Source organism: Kogia breviceps, chromosome 19 (assembly GCF_026419965.1).
Source record: "Kogia breviceps isolate mKogBre1 chromosome 19, mKogBre1 haplotype 1, whole genome shotgun sequence".
NCBI classification, from domain to species: Eukaryota; Metazoa; Chordata; class Mammalia; order Artiodactyla; family Physeteridae; genus Kogia; species Kogia breviceps.
The window spans coordinates 23425279-23448338 of NC_081328.1; the positions used below are offsets into that span (position 1 = coordinate 23425279).

Below are 23060 nucleotides of genomic sequence, written 5' to 3' on the forward strand. Positions count from 1 at the left end.
GAAATGATACATTTCTGCATTTCTGATCTCCAAAGCCAGGAGAAATGTTTGTAGATAAACAGAAGACCTGATCTGTATTCATCAATCAGCCAAGTGTTCTTAGGGAAAATAACCCCTCAGGGCCTCAGTTGACAGATCTGTGAATAGGGTTAGACAGATGACAACCTACAGGTCTGTCAGTTACTTTAAATGTTAAATGTCAAGATAAAACATGCTGGGTCAATTAAGACAGATGAGCCCTGCAAAGAATTAATATTTGAAAACTTTATTTTCTCAAATGAGCACCAACACAGATTGGAAATATGACAGAAACAATGCACTTTTCTCTAATATTGAATCACTATGTACAAATACAGGAAAAGGTGAAGACAAATTACTTGAAAATAATTATCTTTGTTATTGAAGCAAAGTGACCTGAAAATGCCACTGAAAAAAAAATTTTTTTAATTAAAAAAAAAAAAGAAAAACAAAACCCAAACCCAACAAATACAGTTTGTAAACACAAGCATAAATAGAGTCTGTATTGAAAGATAGTCTCTGCAGGTTGGAAAAGGGACCTGACTCTCACTTTCACCAAAATGGTATACAAAAACACACGGACAGATAGAATTTGGTAATATGAGAACAGCTTGTTTCTTCTTGGCTTTACCTTTCACTGCTGGCCAATTTCACGACTGTATTTTATTTTTAAATATTAAATATATCTCTTTCCTTGAACTAGACCACTAGCATGTTTTCTCATTTGAGCAGACTCTTTTTTAAAAATATGTAAGATGATTGTGTTCAAGATTTGATTTCCCAGCCTCTTCCTGAACCTGAGGCAATCTGACCTTAAAAAAAAAAAAAAAAGGTGTTTACCTCCAAGGTATGTGTATTATTTTACTGACGTTCTTTCTACCCAAACCAGTTTAATGTTTAACATGATGCGGCTTCCACAACAGCTGGAGCCCTGGGTTCATGATGAATACACTCACATCTCAGCGAGAAACACAGTTTTGATCTTCACAACAACAGATTTCCTTTACAGTCTGTAAAAGTTGAGCACACAAAGAAAAAGGAGCAAACAGGCAACAGCTCCATGCTCAGGAAAACAAAATCCTCGAGGGTTGTGCTGTTGGTCCACTCAGAAACAAAACCACCAGAGAAAAAGAGAAGAAAAATCTTATGTGCCCAAGGTGTAAACTGTAGGTACAGTGTCCCAAATAAAAATGAAAACAGGAGGCACAATCCAAAGTGCTTTGCGCGCGCGCACACACACACACACACACACACACACACACACACAAATTAAAAACAAGCCTCCAAGACTCCAATCTGTTGGAAATTCTTCCAACAAGAGGAATCACTCTAATTTGTTACTAAATTTATTTGATTTTATCTATTTTCTTTTCTAGCCAATGGTGGTGCAAGAAAATATTTCAATTCTCAACTTGGTAATGTACTGCAGAGTCTGTTCCATTGGGAAGAAATGCAGAGAGGCACTGCTTTATTGCCTCCGTCCAGACTAAAGTGATGGAGATCTTTTTTTTTCTTTTTTCTTTTTTCTAAGAGTATATTGGTGATCACTGTTTCCCTTAAGATATACTTCAAGAAATGCAGAGGAAACCACAGCATTTAAAAATGAAAATAAAAAGTGCTCTCAGGGGATCTGAGAAAACAGCACCAAATATATTATTTAAAAAATTAAATATTATTTACAAAAGTATATTTCACAAGCAACTGTTTCTCCTATATCCACTTGAAAATCTTTTTGTCAAGGGGACACCTCTCTTTTTTACACACTGATCCGCCAGTAAAGTTTTACTCTGCTGTCAGGGGAATTGGGGGAGCACTCAGGCAGGCCCAGCTGACGATCGGTGGACATCAGCAGCCTGAGACTAATATCCCGTCCGGCAGGCTGGGTGTAATCCAGGACCGCCGAGGCCACATGACCTAGGGAGGTACAGGGGAGATGGAACTAGAGTCTGCCGGTTGGACTTCCGTTGAAAATGAAGGCAGCTACTGGCTGAGATATAAAACTTCTTCTGAACCTCAGTATAAATAAAAGGTTTTATACCTTTTCCTTTCTCACTTCTTCTCCCCTTTCCCTACTCCCTGCACGCCACCCTAGCTTTATCCTTGAACTCCAATTCCCCGAACCTCCCAGGGGTGAATGGATGAGGTCTTTGGTTATGCTCTGAGTCAATAATTTGGTGAGGAAGTTAAGAAATGAACTGACTGAGGCCTTGAGTTGATGCATCTCCATCGCTCAGCTGCGGTCTCTCCAATACTATAGACGGTAGATAGACAAGCCATGAATGAAGCTAAAGTTATAAGAAGCACTTTTGGTTGACACAAAGGGAAAGCCTAATGAGTTGGGTTTTCTTCCCCTGTCGCAACATTCTTCTCAGATCTCTGGCACCAAGTACGGTGCCATGCGCCCATTGGATGCTCAATGGATAGTAACTGAAAAAAATACCAGAACCAGGGTCTAACTGGAGCCTGCTCTGATCCATGTAAGAGTCGGAGGCCCCATCCCCACAGACACAGTGGCACATCAGTCTCCTCTGCCTCTTGAAAGTTCTAGGGCACCTCATGTCCAGTTTCTATGTCACCATGCTCCGTTTTTACACACCAACCCATGTCCTCCCCAACCCCCCATACCATCTTCTTTTTATGGAAAGGATCAATAGCCAGGACGTTTCCTGAGTCAAGGGGCTAATCAAAATACAGAAACGAGGGCCACTGCCTTCAGCAGGGATGGGGAGAGGAATCTATGATTTCTATGCTGGCAAGCCAGCTTAGGAATGTGAAAGTTGAAATTTTTTTTTTTTTTTTATTGAGATCTGGGGCCTGGGAGCCAGAGGAACTATTTCTCTGGGATCAGAAATGAAAAGACTTCTTCTGAACCTCAGTCTGCTTTTTAGTAACGTGGAGAGAACAACTTAATCTCCCAGGCTACTAAAAGCACCAAAAGATGTGGGCAAGAAGCCTTCCGGAACAAAATTCGATTTTTAAGAATCCTCTTTGTCTTACAGAAGCTGTCTGCGGCTAAACGTGAGGCTGGGCAGGACCACACCCATCTCAGCCCCTCGCTCCACAATCAGCACACAGAGACTCAAAAAGGCATTTCCACAACAGACTCACCTCCTCCGGGAATTTGGCTCAATTCTGAAAATGTCCTGGGTTGGCCGCTTTAATCTTGGTTAAGAATTTTACAGGTTCTCATCTCCATGAACTCACTCTTTTGTGACTTCTAAGGTGAATTTTCCTATGGGATCAGCCTACTTGGGGAATGAGATGCTGAGAATTACCTAACATAACCTACACATACCTTCGCGTTAATAATATTTTCAGTCTAAGCAATGAAATTGACTCAGTTAAATGAGTTTCGGTCATGCACCGTGTACTGGCTAAATTGCTGTAGAACAGACTTCACAGTGTTGATTAAACGTAACAAACTCCTCTCTCTCAAGAGCCTTACAGGGATTTGTTCACTTCCCTAATATAATGAACTTTGGACGGGGAGGCGGGGAGTGGGGTGTAATACTGGAGTTTATAACTTGCCTTTTGACATCAAATCTGAGACCTTCCCATTGCTGGATCACATCGACAGATTTGTCTCCACACAACACATTCAAGTAAAAGAGAACAGCTAGGGAGGGGCATGCGGAATCTACCGGCCAGGTTATCACCAAGCTCGAAGCCTTGGGACTTTGTTTTCCACGATCTACAATGATAGAACTGGAGAAAAACACCCAACACTCGACGTACAAAGAATTGCTGATCTCAGTGAAGCCGCTGCACACCAAAGAAGAAAAGACGCACTTAACCTGTTATGGTTCAAACCTAAACTATTCCCCGCGCTGCCCCGCCCCACCCCCCCTTTCTTGACACAATGCTCTTCTCTTCCTGCGGTTCAGAAAAAAAGGTCAGTCAGAACTGCTAACTGGTTCTACTTTTTATTTCCTCTGGCCCAGTATCAGAGCCATTTCTGCAGGAGCTCCTAAACTGCCTCCCCCTTTGTTCCCTGTGATCCTCAACCACTGATTTTACTTGGGTGCTGGTCAAAGCCTTTGGGACGTTTGGATCTTGCACCCATTGCAAATGGCAGTCCCCTCTCCTGTCACCTACAGTGGCCGAAGAGGCAGAGACGATTACCCAGAGGAGCAGTGAGGCATCAGAGTCACCGATACCATCTGGACTTTTCCCGAGCCACTCACTGCTGCCAGGATACTCCGCAGCTCGGCCCAGGGGAACCAGGCCGGCCCCGGCCCTGCCAGCTAGAATTAGGGCCACTTCTTGTGCTCATTTGCTAACCTGGCACATTTGGTGTCAGGAACAGAAGCTTCTGATCAGAGAGAATGCAGTCATGAGGTATTTTTTTTTTTTTCTCTTTGTCCTTTTAGACAAGTCGATTATTTCAAGCCTAAGTTCCCAGGTCTCCAGGAGCAGCACAAGTTTGTTCCTACCTCTACCCTCCCGTCCCCCCTACCCACCCGGGACCCTCCTGGTTCCCCTCTTCCTCACACCCCTGCGCCGTGCCACTGTTCTCCTGACAAGAGGCCATCAGGCAGCTCTTCAAGGGCCCTGGGGCCTTTATCCGAGTGGGCTGCCGCCATGCGGGCAGGCATCTGTTCCTTTTGTTGTTTTGCTTTCAGCCAACACTAGAACAGAGAGAGAAGCCAGGGTCAACTCACAAACAGATACAAAGCAAAGAGACAGAGAGACAGCGATTTAGAGGCTGGTCACCAGAAAGATGGTGGCAGGGTGGGAGAATGCCCCAGATGGCAAGGCCCCTAAATGGATGGAACCAAGTGTTCAGTCACTCTCTCACGCTTGGGTAGGATGTTCGGTTGGATGGATTCACGTGGACACTGGGGTGGGTGGATGCTCTCCAATCAGTCCCAGCCATTATCCTTGATCATGTGTGCTAGCTCAATGATGTATTTGCCTTCTTTATATTTCTGGCTGCTTTCAAAGGCATGTTCCTAGGAAACACAAAGGAAGAGAAAAGACACTGAATGACCAAAGACAAGCAGATGACTTTTGGAGCATAGGAGCCAAGGCGGGGCCGATGACAGGTATATCGGGACCACCGAAGTCTGGCTCCGGCGTCACCCAGACTCACTGAGAATTCCTACCACTCAGCACACTATGTCCCCTTGGCTTAACTGCACAGCACTGAGGCATCAGCAGGACTTTCTCAATATTTACAATAGAATTTAAATATTTTTAAATTTCAACATTCTAAATATTTTCTCAGTATTTGCAATAGCGTTTCTTCAGGATCTTTGCTCATTCAAGTCTCTGGCCAAACGTCACCATCTCAGTAAGGTCTTTACTGAAAATCACAACTTCCCAGGCAGCAATCCCTCCCCGCCCCGCTCTTTTCCTGCTTTATTTTTCTCCACAGCGCTTACCACATTCAAACATGCTGTATAACTTGCATATCTATTTTGTGTTTTGTCTGTCTCCCACTATACCGCAAGATAAACTTCATGTTTTGTTCACTGATAGATCCATCTATATATATATGTGTGTGTATGTGTGTGTGTGTGTGTGTGTGTGTGCGTGAGTGTGTGTGTGTGTGTAAAATCTTAGGGGCACTTGGAAATCTGCCCTATGGAGGTATCCATAAAGTTTCTGTGTCATTATTTTATTTTATTTTATTATTATTTTTTGGCCAGTCTGTATGGCTTCTGGGATCTTAGTTCCCCAACCAGAGATTAAACTCGAGCCCTTGGCAGTGAAGGCCCGGAGTCCTAAACACTGGACTGCCAGGGAATTCCCACTGTGTCATTATTTTAAACTGTGCTTGTTAGGCTTAGAGAAAAGACATTCAGGGACAGAAACAAAATATATTGTGAGGCCAACCAGGTCTCTCTTTTATTTCTTATCTTGCTATTTCCATGTCAGATGTGTTAAGTTTGTTTTTCCATCATTGCTTTTCTCCAGGGAAAAAGGAGCTGTATGAACTCCAGGCTGAAGGACCTAGCAGTCCTTGAGCCCTACCCAGCTACCAGGCCTCCAGAGAAGGGCAAACCCAATGCAAACCAGCTGGGAGGTTACCCGTTGAAACTTACAGCACTGCCGGCTCTCCCAGCTAATAAGCCCCACAGAAATAAGTCCTGCCTAGGTGTAGGATCAAGGTGACATTCTATTTGCAGACACAGATACAAAAAACCATCTTGGTGTATCATCTGAAAAACACTGGGTATCAGGGTCATCGGATGGCAAAGCTCAATGTGCAGAGCAGTGGACATCAGCTCTCCCTCCCGAGTCCCTAAATTAGGAAGGAGCTAAATAAATCCTACTGTCGATAGATTCTGGGCAGCATTTGTATGGACTGTATCTTCTGTTCTAGAGCTCAGGGGCTCCGGGTCTCAGAACAAGAGGTCAGACTTGAGCCTCTTGTTGAGAGAGGAATCATTCCACACAGCAGAGAGGGGAGGGGCACCGAGAGAAAGTGCAAACACACCACACACATACGAGAGCTGTGGGCTCAGCAGTAATTTCCCTGACACCTCATTATTCCCCAGCTCCGTTTGTGTGTGTGTCTATGTGTGTGTGTCTGTGTGTGTGTGTGTGCGATGTGTACACAACCAGAGGAATGCGGTTTGGGAATAGGACCTATTGTTCCATAGTAGTGTATTCAGGATAGAGAGGAGGAAAAAACAAAACTAGCAAAGTGACAGTGTGTCCCTATTAAACAAAAAGAAAGAAAGAAAAAAGTCAACACCCCCCAAGCCACAGGGCACTTGCAAAATGTCACAACTGGATTCCAGTAGACAGCGCTAGATGTGGAATTGAAACAAACATCCCCCCTAAACCCCACGGCTACTGCTTCCTAGCATCAGAAGCATCATTTAAGCATCTGACTTCCTTTTACAATTAACAAAATTATAAACTTTCTATTTACAAAATTGGGATAATTTCAAGTACTTCACAGGGTTATTATAAGGGTCGGAAGGAATAATAGAATGAAAGGTTGGAGCACTGGGCCTGGCATGTGAGAGGTGATCGATGAATGTTTGGGGAGATGGATGTTCGTCTGTTGTCCTGTCCAGCTGCTGCTGTAACTTCACCTGTGGTTTTCCCCCTTGGTATCATGTCTATAAACACCCTGAGGGCAAGAACTAGATCTCATTCACTTTTGCATCCAGCACAAAGGTTCTCAATAAAGCTTTGTCAAAGGACTGAATCATTTTACCTGAAGAAAGGAGCAAAACCAACCAAGTCAGATTTATCTTCTGTCTATAAATCCAGCACATGTTCAAGGAATAAGACAGCCAAGAAGTTGGGAAACAAAGAAGAAGCAGAACACTTTTGGATAATCAAAACCAGAACTGTGGCCCCCAGATCACTCAGAGGGGGCCAGTGGCCATACAGGGGGAGAAGGGCCAAGCCAGTTTCTCCCGTAGGAAGCTGTGGTTAAACCTTCCTGGCATCATGAAACACAGTGTCCAGGTTTTTTCGTTCTCATTCTGAACATTTCAAGGAAGACGTGAAAAGATGGAATCTAAAGGCCATGGTGCTGCACTGCAGACTCCACCTGCAGCAGTTTTTTAGATCTGCACTTTTCTTTTTTTTTGGCCAAGCCACGGAACTCGTGGGATCTCAGTTCCCCAGCCAGGGACTGAACCCGGGCCATGGCAGTGAAAGCCCGGAATCCTAACCACTAAGCCACCAGGTAACTCCCCAAGATCTGCACGTTTTTTAACTTTATTTAAATGGAATCATACTTTCATGTCTGGCTTCTTTGGCTCAACATCTTTTTTCACATACACTCATATTTTTAGAGCAGTTTTAGGTTCATCACAAAAAGGAGCAGGAGACACAGAGATTTCCCCTAAGGCTCCCTGCTCCCACGTATGCACAAGCTCCCCCACGATCAAAGTCCTGCAGAGTGTGGTGCATTTACTGCAGTCAACAAACCTACACTGATGCACCCTCATGCCAAGCTAGCTAACGGCAGGTCCTAGGAGCCAGCCCCACACTGAGGCTTTGCAACTGACAGGACAGGGGATTTGAGGCATTTTACATGGAATAAACTGCCCTCCCAGAAACAGGAAGACTCATTTTTCAATATTCCCACAATGAGAGAGAGGGCAGAGAAAAGCACTGTGAAAAGATCTGCCAATGATAATAACAACAATAATACAAGTTGACTTTCACTGAACACATATACTTCCTCTCACCCTGGCAAGGGACTGCCCACTCTCCTAGGTACCAAGGAGATGTTAAAAATATCTGAGTTAAACAGTGCAGGAATAAATGTCCAGTTGGGCAAGTCCAGCCATGACTATATCTGACAGTGGACATATAATTAACACAATATTTGATGATGCCTAGCACAGGGTCTGGGACCTAAGAGATGTTTGGGGGACATTTACTGGAGCATCAAAGAACATGGGCTCTGCAGTCGGACCACCACCTGGACTCCTATCCTCGTCTGGCCACGTAATGGCTAGACAACACTGGACATACTATTAACCTCCCTACGCCTCAGCTTCCTCATCCATAAACTAGGGATTAAAATGGGTAAATCCGTACCCGCTGAGGATTCTGTGAAGAGTAAATAAAATCATGTATGTCTGGAATGCAGTAAATTGTCAGGAAATGTTATGTGCCATTGTTATTATTACTATTATTATTATTAATTAAATTGAGAGGGTGCGTGTGTGTGTGCACGCGCCCACGCACGTGTATCAGGAGCAGGTGAAGAAAGGAGTAGGAGGAGTGGACTGTCAGTGAAAAGGGGAGGAGCATGGCAAACAGAAGTGCGCCAGGAACTGCTCTTTGAGCTCAGTTTCCCATCCTGGTCAAAGATATTCCCACAAGGCCACGGGAGGCAAGTAGAAGAAAACATTCTTCTAATGTCTGGCTCTCAGCTAGTTCCTTCATGGCCCTCTCTCCACCAGTCAGACTCCTTGGTACTTACATATTTCCAGCCCAGCGTGGTTTTGCAGTTTTCACAGTAAATGTCTGCGACGGCGTGCAGTCCTGTTAGCAACACGCGCTCTTCTGCCGGCCCGCAGCCCACGTTAACTCTGTGCCAAGGGACAGAGAGAGAGAGCGGGGCGTCAGGCACATGCTTACCACCAGTTGTTCAAGCTGGACTTCCAGCAAAAAATTAACTGAGTACAGCTGCCTGAAGGGAAGCCAACACTGAGAAGAGCATCATCTCTAACTGCAAACCAGGAATAACCTCCGAAGAGGTAGCCACATGGAAACGTCTCCGTTGAGATGCATTTCAGATCTGCAAGTTCTGATTCAATGAGTCTACTAAAAGAAGTCTTTATGGTTGAGACTTGGCTCAGAATTTTTCTAACAAATGCTTTTAGCCTTGTGATTTAAGGGGACAAACTGACAACCACATTGAAGTCCACAGCCATGAGCACAGGTCCTCAGAGATTCCCGAGGACTGATTGCAGCCAGAGGTGTCAATCATGACGGCACAGTCCTGTCCTGATCCCAAGGATGGGTGAGCCCCATCTATCAAATACATAGACTCCTTCACAGAGCACCTAGTATTTTAGACTGAACACGCTAGATTTCCATTTTCACAGTTCACCCGGCTTGCTTTCCTAGAGAAAGCTGTAAATCATGCTGAGGGCTGTGGCAGACTGTGCATCTGTAGGAGGGGATGGAGGCTCTTCACTAACTCCACTTTATGAAGGCTCCTCCAACCTTAGGCCTCCAGCAGATCCTGGTGTCCTCTGTTCGCCCCCCTTCTCTCCCCCAGAGACACATCTCCGGTCTAGTTATGAGACCTCCCGTGTTGAAGCTCTCAGAAGCACTTCAGTTTCTTCCCTAGGAGACTACAGCCCTCTGTACTTACTTGGGGGTAGTGACTATATTATTTTTAGCCAAAGATGATGCCCCCCCAAAGCCCCCAAGGATGACTGGCTACCACTTGTGGTAAATAATGCTCCATGGGAGTGTGTGTGTGTGTGTGTGTGTCAGAGAGGACAGGCTCCGTTGTTCAATTATCATTGAGCGTTGCTTTTCCCCACCCCTCAAAATTTGCACCGAATAATGGATGTACCATTCAGAGACACTCACACTGAGTTAAAGAGGTATGCTCGTCCTTGACTTCCTTGGAACGACTGAAATGCAAGAAGACAAATCGATAGTTAGAGATCCATTTCACCCACCCATTTGGGAAACCAGCCCCAAAGCACAACAATCATGACCTTGCAGGGCTGACACGGCTAAAAGGGAGCAGTGAGCCAGTTAACCCTCCAGCTAGCAGATGGCATGGTGGGAGGAGGAGAAGGCAGAATAAACAGAGCTACAGAGCCCGGGTCAGCCCACACTCGGACTGTTTTCACCAGCCCAGGTAAGAAAATATCATTAATCCACACTGGCCTTTCCTGGACCCACTTGATTTCAGCCACCTGTACTGCCCACAGCTTTCAAGTCGGCTGGGGCATGGAAACCAGCACAAGCACCTCTGCTTGCCCTCTTGGTTCAACCCTGCAGAAGACAGCAAAGAATCCCCAAGGTAAGAATAAACCACCAAACCCACACTTCTCACTGGTCGTGCTTTCTTGGAGATCCTAACTGCCAGAATAGTTACCATCCTCCTAAATGGCGGCACGAAAGTTCTCCTTTTGAGGTGTAAGCAACTTCATCGCTAGATCACAGGAATGCTCGTTAAGCAGGAATCCCACTTTAACTTCTAGCTTAAAGAGGAGCTTCTTTCTTCTGGCTGGAGGAGGGCAGGGAACAGGAGAAACTGGAGCCAGAGCTTGCCGTGCGATTTGGCATCTACTTCCATTAACACAGGCCCTATCCGTGTTTTCCTCCTCTGGTTACACTGAAACGTCTGGCTGACATGAGCCGTCCATGTACTGCATTTCTGCCTGCATTTTTAATGTGGCCTGACAACTGTACCCTGAATTAAACATCCTGGTCTGCTCTGAAGACCACTCTTAAAATAAATAAACCAACAAATAAGGGACTCTCCCATGACCTCTGCTATTCAGTGGCTGGAGAAATCTATGGGAGACTTGGTTAACAGGTCCTTTGGGTCTTGAAACATCCCCTGGAACATAACAGCTCCAGGCTAGCACTGAGCATGAACAGGAGTGTCACAGCCTCGAAACCTGGAACCTGGAAGTCCATGCCAAGTGTCTGGATGAGACAATGTCCCAGCAACACAGACCCTATATTTGGCCAACCTGTTAGTTCTACTTGGGAGCGCAAGACATCCAAGCACCGCCAGGATAGCAAAAGCATCACGATCTGGTCCCGCCAACCTCTGCGGTCTCTTCTCTTGCTACTTTCCCACTGTGTCCTTTGCTCTAGTCAGGCTGAACCATGTGCAATTCCTGGAACTTGCATTTCACCAACTCTGACCACCATCTTCCCTGAGATGGGGAGGCTCCTCCACTTGACCAATCCTAAGCCTCAGCTCAGCTTCCTCTCTTTCGTAAGGCTTTCTCTGACCTCCTCAGGAAGAGGTACCCACTGGTGCCCATGTACTGGACTCCTCTTGTTCCCTGCCTGTTCCTTTTTCATAGCTCTTGGCATACTGGATTTAAATTGTCTCTCTGTCTAACTCACTCACTAGATTGTGAGCTCCCTGAAGGCATGAACCAGGTCTTCAATCTCTTTCTGAACCCACAACACATAGCGTGAATCTGGCATCATTTATAAAATATTTATTGCATGAGTCAATTGCCTCTAATTTCCTTTTTTTCTTTCTTTAAATGGCTTTATTGGTATATATCTGACATACAATAATAAAGTGTGTATATTTAAAGTGTACTATTTGATGAGTTTTGATACCTGCATATACCTGTGAAATCATCACCACAACCAATATTACAGACTATCTGTCACATCCAAAAGTTTCCTCATGTCCCTCAATCCAGCCATCTCTTCCCTCCTCACTCGCTTCCCACTCATCCTCAGGCAGCCACTGTCTACTGTCACTGTAGTTTGTATTTTCCATAATTTATAATAAATGAAATCATACAGCATGTAGTGTTTCTTGCCTGGCTTCTTTCACACAGCATAATTCTTTTAAGGTTCATCTATGTTGCTGTATATATCAATAGTTCATTCTCTTCTCATTGCTGAGTCATATTCCAGTCTGTGAATCTACCAGAGCTAATTTATTTTTGGTTTGATTTTAATAAGGGATTTGGACTAGTTGACCTCCAAGTCTCCTTCCAGCTCCAAAATTATATTGTCATATAATTCTGTGGTCCTACATTATGGATAATTGGGAGTGCCACCCTCGAGGAAACTTTTATCAAGATCTTCAAGCTAGAGCTTAGAAGAAGGTGGTTATGGGAAAACAAATTCTAGAAGAGAGCAGACTGGAAAACGACAACATGAAGTAACACAGCTTCACCATTTATGGCAGGAAACGTTACGTTCACTTCTCAAAGACTCACAGATCACCTGCTATCTGCTAATGGGAATTCAGGGAGAGCTTTTCAGGGCAGCAGTCCCCCCAGAAGGTACACAAGACAATCCTTCAGGGTAGGGGGAAAATACTAGAAATTTTATCTATTTAATTTTATCTTTAAAAAAAAGTTTCACTCAACAGTATTTAGCAATGCTTTCGTTTTATATGATCTTTGTAGTTCAGAACTGATATGCCTGTACAAAAATTAAAAGGCAGGATATTCAGAAGAAAATGCAGGAGAAAAATCTTTGTGACCTTGCGTTAGAAAAGATTTCTTAGATACTACACCAGGAACACAATTTATAAAAGAAAAAACTGCTAAATTTCATCAAAATTTTAAACTCTTGCTCTGAAAAACACCCTTAAGAGAATGAAAAGATAAGCCATAGACTGGGAGAAAATATATACAAATCACTTGTCTAACAAAGGACTTGTATCTAAAATATACAAAGAACTCTCAAAACTCAATAATAAAACAAGAAACCCAATTTTAAAATGGGCAAAGATTTGAACAGACTTCACCAAATATAAACAGATGGGAAACAGGCCCATGAAAAGATGCTCAACATCACTAGTCATTAGGGGAATGCAAATTGAAAAACATAATTGAGATATCACTATATACACATTAAAATGGTCCAAAAAATTTTTTTAACTGACAAAACTAAGTGCACTCAAGAATGTATAGCAACTGGAATTCAGACACTGCAAAATGGCACAGCCATTTGGATAAGAGTTTGGCAGTTTCAATTACTCAAACGTAATGAAAACCTATGTTAATACACATAACATGGATGAATCTGAAATGCTTTAGCTAAGATCATGGGTTGCCAAAGGTTATAGGTAAGAGGAAAGTGTGACTACATAGGGGTAACACAGGAGTTGGAATTTTCTTATCTTGATTTCAGTGGTGCATAAGACTATGCATTTATCAAAACTCATTGGATTTTTTTAGTTTTAATTTTACATACAGTAAAATTCACTCTTGTTGGTGAAATCCAATAAAAATGTTAAGATAAGCCATCTCTAAACTCTCCTATATCTGAACACCGTACTCCTATATTTGTACAATTAGGAACTGTAAAAAATTTCCTGATCTATTTAAAAGTATTCCAAACAAAGAGCTTCAGAGGAGTTTGAAGTCTCGTTAAAAGGTACTTTTCTAAACTACAAAGTTCAGCAAAAACCTTTGTATAACTGGTGGGTGGGTTGGAAAATGGGGATCATGATTTTTGTAAGCTCAAGGATACAAATGTTCCATTTGAATCTACCTTTGTAAGGAAGTTTTCATTAAGGGCAGCTGTTAAAATGAAGTATAGAAGTATACTCTCCTAGGGACACACCTCTGAATTACTGAACCACAAAGTGATAAACCAAGATTTTTTTTTTTCCTAAAAAGAGAGCATATTCAATCATATATACCTTCAATAAAATAAGATTAAAAGCAAATTTACAATTGTTTTATTTTTTCTTCCATCCTTTTAAATTACAGAAACTATTAAAATTTTCTAATATTTGTTTATAATGTAGGTATTACATAGCAATCCATGTATACCATTTATAGGTAAGTAGACATATTAGGAATACATGCTCAAACACTTTACTGGCAGGGGTATGTGATTTTAAAGGTTTGGAGGTCACTGTTCTGGGGGTTCCCATCTGTTTCAGGCAGGGCCTGAGAGTCACTTTCTCTGGCCTGACACAGATTCGAATTCCTAGAGAGTAGGGTGGGGGAGGGCACATGGCAGGGAAGAGAGTTGCCAGTCAGGCCCAGAGGCGCCTCACAAGGCCACCACGGTTCCTCCAGGCCTGTTCTTCGAGAGAGAGTGCTGGCAGAGGTCCACACTCTGCAAAGGGTGCCGAACCCAATCAGGGCTGTCTCGGTGGCAATACCTACAGGGGTACCTCCCCAGCGACAGTATCTATGAGCCTGTCTCCTCAGCCTGGCACTCAGGACCAGCTGAATCTCTGGGGCTTCAGGATCCTGGAAGCTTTTTCCACCATGGCTTCCACACTGGGCCCCTGCCAAGCCAACATTTATGATGAGACAAACATTCACAGAGGACAACAGGCATCTTGCAAATAGACAGGGACAAGAATAGCCCGGCTGGGTCGCTGTCTCCTGTGGGCCCCAGCCCAGCCTGGCACAACGAGGCACTGTCTGGCGCTCTTGAGTGACGGTGGTACCCAAGGTGGGGAGACTGAAAGCAAGTGAAGGAAGCAATTAGAAAGAAGCAAACAGAAGTTCAGACCAGGAGATCCCAAACAGACTGTCGGACACATTTGTTTGCTGTCATTACTGCCAGGCAACAAGGCAGCTCTTTTCCATGTTGTATATCAATGAAGGCTGGTATTCAGGACTCCAGAAAAGGTTTTTTTGTTTTTGTTTTTTAAATTATTCAAAACTTTTCTTCTGTCCTTTAACGGAAGGTAATAGTTCCAGGTCCAGCCCTTCCAGCCAGCTCAAAGCAACGGAAAGGGCTTTGAGTTTCCTGTTTAGTAGCCAAAACCACTGATTTCTGGCCCCTTTGAAAGTCTGGAAGGCAGCAATGCCTTTTAAAAGTAGGAGGACCATTGAAAAAAAGGAATACTTGTGGGGGGGAGGTGGCAACAGAGCAAACATGTGGGTTCCTCCTTCACTTGAACAGGCTCAGGCGTGAAGTCCTCCTAGCATGAAACAGAGCCTCTCAATCTCCTCTCTCTGGAAACGTCAACCATTATCAACCGAGTATGTGCCCCAGGAAGTGCCCAGAGATGAGGGAAGCAGAGGCCCACCTGACGACTCAGCTGCAACATCTGGGAGCTAGAGGAGCCCTTGCATATCTTCGTATGATAAGAGGATCTCATCTTGGCTCAGAAATTCAGGATAAAACCCTGGTTTTGCAACTTCAGCTTAATAGCTACTTGACCCTGGGAGAATTATTTAGCCTCTCTCGGCTTCCACATCTTTTACATCTGCAGATGGAAACCATGCCTATTTTCCAAGTTGTTGAGAACAAGAAGTAAAACAAGGTAAATAAAAGCGCAGAGTAAAAAGATCAGTTCCCTACCTTCCCTTTTTGGCCTTTTCAGGAGCCTGGAGAAGAGAGAAGAAAAGGTTGACTCTAATCTATTTGGTTCTTCAAAATTCTTTTCTTCAGTGACTTTGGTGTCCCTCTTTCTCTATATTACCGCATAAGGCCACTCTTCCACTCTTTGTAACTCAATATCCATAAAAATGTAGGGATGGAACTGAAGCTCCCCATGATCCTTTCCACGTGTAATAATTTAAAGCATCTGGTGCTTACTTTTCCAACCTACCATCCATAGGTACAGTGTTCACTACATGGGCTTTGAAGAGGCAGGACTGCCAGAGGTTGAGCTCCGGCTTGGCCATATACTCGCTATGTTACTAACTTGGTCAAAAGCCAATTAATTTCTCTGAGACTCAATTTCCTAATCTGTAAAATGGGCACAATAATATAGTATTCACACTCACACCAGATTTGTATAAGAAATAAATGAGATCCTATATATGAAAGAGGTACTTCATAAACTTCAAGGTATGATAGACAGATAGAACCTTACCATAAAAAGTTACCTTTTAAAAATATTTATTTATTTATTTATTTTGGCTGTGCTGGGTCTTCACTGCAGCACACAGACTTCTCTAGTTGCGGCACGCAGGCTCTAGAGCACACAGGCTCAGTAGCTGTGGAGCGCAGGCTTAGTTGCAGTATGTGGGATCTTAGTTCCCTGACCAGGGATCAAACCCGGGCCCCCTGCATTGGGAGCTCAGAGTCTTAACCACTGGACCACCAGAGAAGTCCCAAAAGTCGCCCTTAATGTATACAATTCAGGGGCTCTTGGTATATTCACAAGATTGTGCAACCACACCACTATCTAATTCCAGAGCATTTTCACACCCCAAAAAGAAATCTTGCATCATTAACTTCCATTTCCCCTGTCCCTGGCAACCATAAACCTGCTTTCTGTCTCTATGGATTTGCTCAAGGTACTATATGCTATATTATGTACCATCTCAGTGAGAAGGTAACAGAGGTATTAGATAGAGATACAATGGAGGATTTGTAAAACTCCTGCCTTGGGGTGTTGGCTAAATATCCCACCTCAACATTTTGCTGGGGAAGGTCAGGGCAGTCCCTTTTCCTTTCTCATTCCTTTCTGCGTCCATGGTTAAGCCTGGTGGAGTTTGCTATTCAGGGTCAAAGTAAACCACAGGCTCCATTCCAAAGAGCTGAAACCCAAGCAAAATAATACTGGATCTTGTTTGGATTTCACCCTTGAGGAAGCATATGGAGAAAGTGGGAAGGGTGGTAATAAAGAACAATGAAAATGATGAAAACTTCCAGTTAGAACCTGGTGCAGTTTAAAGAAACGGAACAGTTAGCTAAGAGGAAAGAAGATTAAAGGGGATTTCTTCCATCTTCTCTGCACTAAGAACAAGAGGAAATAGACGGAAATAAGAGAGACTTGGGTTAATTATAAGGGAAGAATTTCCTGACTCTGTATGACTTCCACACTAGGACACAGGTCACCAGGAAAGACTAGGAGAGAACAAAGCCATTTGTATGTGTTCATGGCTTACAAAATGTTTTCACACATCTGTCTAGAAACTTCAAGATGGGGTAAAAAGCCATGTGTGTTGCCTAGGGGCAGAAGCATGGCTGCTTCCAGCCCTCTTTGGCTGGCTTTGAGCTTTGGTAGATCTCAACTCGCTCTCCCATTCCTGAAACAGATGGAGGGAGGGGCAGGGAAGGGACTGGCTCTAAAGGAGGAAATATCTGCTGTGTGGAGTCATAAAATTCCAAGGGCATGGGAGCATACACATGCAAACTATGCAAGGAACTGAATGGCAAAAACAAAAGGTGGTGTAGGGCCTGGGGGCCACATTTAATTGCTGAAATGTGGAGATTTCGGGATCTAAGTCACTTAACAATCAGACCTTTCAATTCAGCAGATGCCAGTCAGCTCTCAACAACCTGCACTCCCTCCAGTTCTCCATAGAGAAGGCCTGGAAAACATGCATCCTCCACAGGGATAAAGAGCAGGGGATTCGTATGAGCAGACAAGCCCCATCCTCTACAGAAGAAAGGCTGACATGTCTGTTCCGGGAGACTGGCTTCTGAGTTAGAGAGTGAACCGGTGGAATCAGGATGTAATGGCAGCCAGTCATTAACAGCTGGGTCCTTTGCAGTTCAAATATAAAACTAAAACTTTTAGGGGCTGAAATAATGGAGCTCAAATTTCTCTCAAAACCATCAGGCCGGGCTTCCCTGGTGGCGCAGTGGTGAAGAATCCGCCTGCCAATGCAAGGGACACAGGTTCGAGCCCTGGTCCGGGAAGATCTCACATGCCGCGGAGCGACTAAGTCTGTGCCCCACCACTACTGAGCCTGCGCTCTATAGAGCCTGCGAGCCCCAACTACTGAAGCCCGTGCGCCACAACTACTGAAGCCCACATGCCTAGAGGCTGTGCTCTACAACAAGAGAAGCCATCGCACACCACAACAAAGAGTAGCCCCCCCCCTCAGCAACTAGAGAAAACCCACATGCAAGTGAAGACACAATGCAGCCAAAAAACAAAAAATTAAATTAAATGAATAAATAAATTTATTTTAAAAAACAACAAACAAACCACCAGGCCCTTCCACTTCCACCATCAGGTATATATTTGAAAAAACCAAAACACGAATTTGAAAAGATACCTGCACCCCAATGTTCATAGCAGCATTATCTGCCATAGCCAAGGTATGGAAGCAATCTAAGTGTCCATCAACAGATGAATGGATAAAGAAGATGTGGTATACATATGGAATCTAAAAAAAAAAAAAATTGTTCTGAAGGACCTAGGGGCAGGACAGGAATAAAGACACAGATGTAGAGAATATACTTGAGGACACGGGGAGGGGGAAGGGTAAGCTGGGATGAAGTGAGAGAGTGGCATGGACATATATACACTACCAAATGTAAAATAGATAGCTAGTGGGAAGCAGCCGCATAGCACAGGGAGATCAGCTGGGTGCTTTGTGTCCACCTAGAGGGGTGGGATAGGGAGGGTGGGAGGGAGATGCAAGAGGGAGGTGATATGGGGATATATGTATACGTATAGCTGATTCACTTTGTTATAAAGCAGAAACTAACACACCATTGTAAAGTAATTATACTCCAATAAAGACGTTAAAAAAAGAAGATGTGATATAGATACACAATGGAATACTACTCAGCTGTAAAAAAAGAATGAAATTTTGCCATTTGCAGCAACATGGATGGACTTGGAGTGTATTATTCTAAGTGAAGTAAGTCAGACAGAAAAAGACAAATACTGTATATCACTTACATGTGGAATCTTAAAAACACAACAAACTAGCAAATAAAACAAAAAAGAAGCAGACTCACAGATATAGAGAACAAACTAGTGGTTACCAGTGGGGAGAGGAAGGGAGAAGGGGCAATATAGGGGTAGGATTTTTTTTTTTAAGGGTTATTATGGGATTATATGAAATCATGTGTGTGAAACTTTTGAAAATCATCAAGCCTTTGAAAACAATTCACTATGAACTGCTGAAGTTAAGAAGACAATGCAAGTTAATACACCTAGGAAGAACATAATTAATTTCCTGGACTTATGTTTCAATCTACACTTCTGCTCCCAAAGCCAACTGGGTATTGGCAAATGAAAATGTCCTGACACTACAAAGGATTTCTGGAAAGTCAGTGGGCAAAACCTAGACTCTCAAGGCAAGTCTTTCCCTGTAACCAATCCAGGCAAAAAGGCCAGAAAAGGTTTTCCTCCAAGACTAAAGCCACATGCCATGGAGCGGATTGCTTTTTAAATATTTTCTAACATGCAATCACTACAGTGAAATTGGAGGCAGTTTACAGATGAGATTGAGGTGGTTCATTAAAATAAATTGGAAATGGTGAAATAACAACAGTCACAGCTCACATTTATATAGTGCTTACTATATGCCAGACAGATTCAAACTGTTTTACATAAGCCAAGTAATTTGATCCTCTCAACAATCTGATGAGGGAGGTACTTTCATCGTTCCCATTTTACAGATGAGGAAAGCAAGGCAAAGAGAGGTTAAGACATATATGCCCAGCATCAAATACCAATACATGACAGAGACGCAGGCAGTGTGGCTCCAAAATCTAGGAAAAAATGAAGATGGGATGACAAGGGTGTTGTCCAAGTGACTTCCTAAAAGAAAGGAGCTCAACAGAATTAGACTAATACTGACACGTTTACAGGACCTCAGAACGTACAAAGCACTTTCACATATATTAACTGATTAACCTTCAAACCAACAGAGGAGGAATCTGAGGTCCAGAGCTGTTGAGTGACTTACCCAGTTTCACAAAGCTTGTAAGTCAAGGTCAGAACTTAAACCTACAGCTTCTGACTCCAGATCCCAAGATTGTTCTAGAATGTGTTCACTTGGAAACTCTGTCTTTTTGAAGAAGAAGAATGGATTAAGCTGTCAGAACTGATGAAAGTCTCTTAGGCTATTCACCTTCCTCTGCCCTGACTCCATATTTACTTAGCAACTGCCTAAATTTAATTCTCGCACTCAGTGGGTTTACCTTCAAGGAAGATAACATACAGTCCAAGCTTTCGGGATTATCCGCTCCACTGTAAATGAATTAGAATTCTGGCCGACCAATTAGCTTCCTACGAGTTGTGTTAGCGTGAATCACTTCAGCAGAGCTTGGTCACTCTTGGGTGAATGCATAAAATTTAATTTGTAAACTTACAATGCTTAAGGCTGACAGGACCACCAAGAGAATGTTCTCTGCAGCCTAACCTGAAAACAGCCTTCCCAGCTAACTACTGAATGAATGATTCTCATTTCAAAACTCGTGGGAAAAAAATAATTAAAGCAAAGGAGCCCTTTAAAATCCACCCCCCCCCCTTTTTTGGGCACCTGGATGTCATGGCAGAGAATGAGCAGAGAACCCAGAAGAATGCTTTGGGGAGTTTTCAAAAAGAGAAATACTTAACTAATTGCAGTCTGCAGGAATCCCATGCAGTGGATTGCAGGTTGGGTAGAGTGGAGGATCTCAGAACAAACAAAATACACTTATGCCTTTATCCAGTTTTAATTTCATAGGCCACTGGAATTTGAGGAGCCCCAAGGTCAATTACACACCTGATGCAAAGCTCTTGTCCACATTTCTACCAAACCTCTGCTTAAATACTTTCAGGGATAGGGAATGCCTCCTCAGGAAGCCCATTCCACTACCAGCCCTTCTGACAGTACCAAAACTCCTTCCATGAGCTCAACTCCTGAGACCTCCCTGAATCTTTCATCTTTACATCTTTGGTACCAAATAACTTTACAGCTTTTGTCTTGCCCATACCAAGGTCTCCTTCTGTGGGCTAAGCTTCTCCTAGTTTAATAGATGAATTAGATTCAAATCCCAGTTCTGGCACTTTCTCTATTGTATGCTCTTAGGTACATTCACCTCTCTGTTCTAAAGTTCCTCACCTGTCAAATGGGCTAATAACACCCACCTCACAGACAGTAAAGTGCCTGGCATACGCCAGGCCCTCGAGAAGCGGTAGCATCCTTCCTTCTACCAGGTCCTTCAAATTTCCTGTACACAGCACGGTTTCACCCTCGTTGAGTCTACCACTGTGTTTTTTTTTGTTGTTGTTTTGTTTTACTTATTTATTTGGCTGCATTGGGTCTTAGCTGCGGCACGTGTGATCTTCGTTGAGGCATGCAGGATCCTCAGCTGCAGCATGGGAACTCTTAGTTGCAGCATGCGGGATCTAGTTCCCTGACCAGGAATCGAACCCGGGCCCCCTTCACTGGGGAAGTAAAAAACTACCGTGTTTTTAACCTGATTTTTCATTTCATACTAAGTGTTCCCTAAAAGCTTTCAGCACTTTCCTCTCCTGGAAATGCTAATCAAAGCACAAGGCCTTGCTTAAACAGTCAGGCTTCAGGTTGTACATACAAACTGAAGTAGGCCAAGAACTGTGTTCTCCCCCACCCCTCATTGCAGATATCCAGCACTAGACTTTCCACCTGTGGCGTATTAGCATATATCTACATTTAACCTCTGTATTCATATACCCCCAGGGACGGGGCTGAGTTAGGAGTAGAGAGTTATATGAAATAGTTACGAAGGAAGAGACAACGTTATTTAAAAGGGCTTGAAGAAATCACAGCCAAAGAGCTCTTATGAAAGAGACTTGAGCATACGAATGTTAGAAAGATGTGAGCACAAAGGGCTTGCCAACGTGCAAAAGTTGGGCACTGGTGATTCTCAGCATTCCCTCTAGAAACAGAACACGACTGGGTCAGAACAACAAGCTGACTCCCTCCCACCCCTGCCAGGCAAGGCTAGATCATCTGCCTCCGACCAGCATGGCTTCCTTAGGCAGACCCCTGATCCTCTGAACTGGCAGTTGCATCATCTGTGAAAAGAGGGGGTTGAGTGAGGTTTCTTACGAGGGTGAATATTCCATGAGGCCATATTCCCAAGAGAGTAGACGCCTTGCACATTAAATGAACATTTCTGAGTCAGAGTTAGGCCTCTTTTCTTGTATTTTTTAAACTTCCTGTTTATCTGCATAAAAGGTCTTCTCTGCTCGTCAGCGGGTCTATCTTAATCTAAGTCCTGGCTAAGACTCATCCTCAAGACATAGAGACTTAAATCCCTTTCACCTATTCTTGTGCTCAACATCCCCCCCCCCCCCCCCCCCCCCCCCCCCCCCCCCGCCAACAGAAAAGCCTGAGGCACATTGTGAAACATCAGGCACTAGAAAATCATCTCCCAGGCAAAAAGGTTTTGTCACACTAAAGCAGTCTATGATAGTTTTTAAATGGGGGGGGGGGGGCAGGGGGAGATCTAAATCAACAAATATTTAATGTCCCAGACCTTGCTCAGCCCCAGAGTGTGTCGTGAGCAGCTCTGCCCAGAAGATGCTTAAATTCCAGCAGAGGGCTCTCCTGGGAGAGAAAGTAGGGTGAAGAAGACGGTGAGGACTTAGCATAGCCTCAGCACAGCCTGTCTATATGCCCATCTCTTTCCCAGGGGAGGATAATAACTCAGTGAGAAGTCAGCAGTGGTCCCTAAATATTGGCTACATAAGAAGAAGAACAGTGATATCTTGTATCTCCCATAGTTTGATACCACATCAGGGCATTGTCTCAGGTATTATCCCCATTTTATAAGGCAGCCGATGGGGACAGAGCCACACCTGGAAGTTAAATCGCAAAAAGGCCCTGTTTCTCTTTTGGGCAGCTACTTCATTTGGAAGTGTGTGTGAGCATTGTCCATTGTGTACGCATCACTCCCCTATCCACTGATCTTTCCTGTTGATGGGGGTGGAGAGGGTGTGGGATCCTTAACAGCACTAGACAGCAAATTTGAAAGCAGAACTTGTTAGTTTTTAAACAAGGATCAGCCAGTTGGACCACAGAGTGGGTGTTCCCATGCAAATCCCAGCACTTTCAAGTTGCTCCCTGAACTGAGCCCAGCCTGGACAGCAAGCCACGGTTTTTTTGCAACCAGCACTTTGATTAGGTCTAGAGAGGGACTCAATTAACATCATGGAAACACAGAGCAGATTTCAGAAAGGAAAGGTCAGCTGCAAGCCCTAGCATTTGCTATCAGCCATCTGCCAAGCAGGAAGT

At 43.8% G+C, this 23060-nt stretch overlaps 1 protein-coding gene across 2 annotated transcripts in view; it reads right to left on the reverse strand.

The window, feature by feature from the left end:
- Positions 1-1647: 1647 nt before the first annotated feature.
- The window catches only part of YPEL2 (yippee like 2), a 61823-nt gene continuing 40410 nt past the window's right edge, over positions 1648-23060 (reverse strand). For both annotated transcript variants that reach the window (XM_059047787.2, XM_059047792.2), the window contains exons 3-5: positions 10048-10091; positions 8924-9032; positions 1648-4970 (exon numbers count right to left, since the gene is read on the reverse strand). In XM_059047787.2, the coding sequence (XP_058903770.1) occupies positions 4881-4970; positions 8924-9032; positions 10048-10091 (243 nt within the window). In that variant the 3' untranslated portion in view covers positions 1648-4880. The remainder of the gene's footprint in view (positions 4971-8923; positions 9033-10047; positions 10092-23060) is intronic.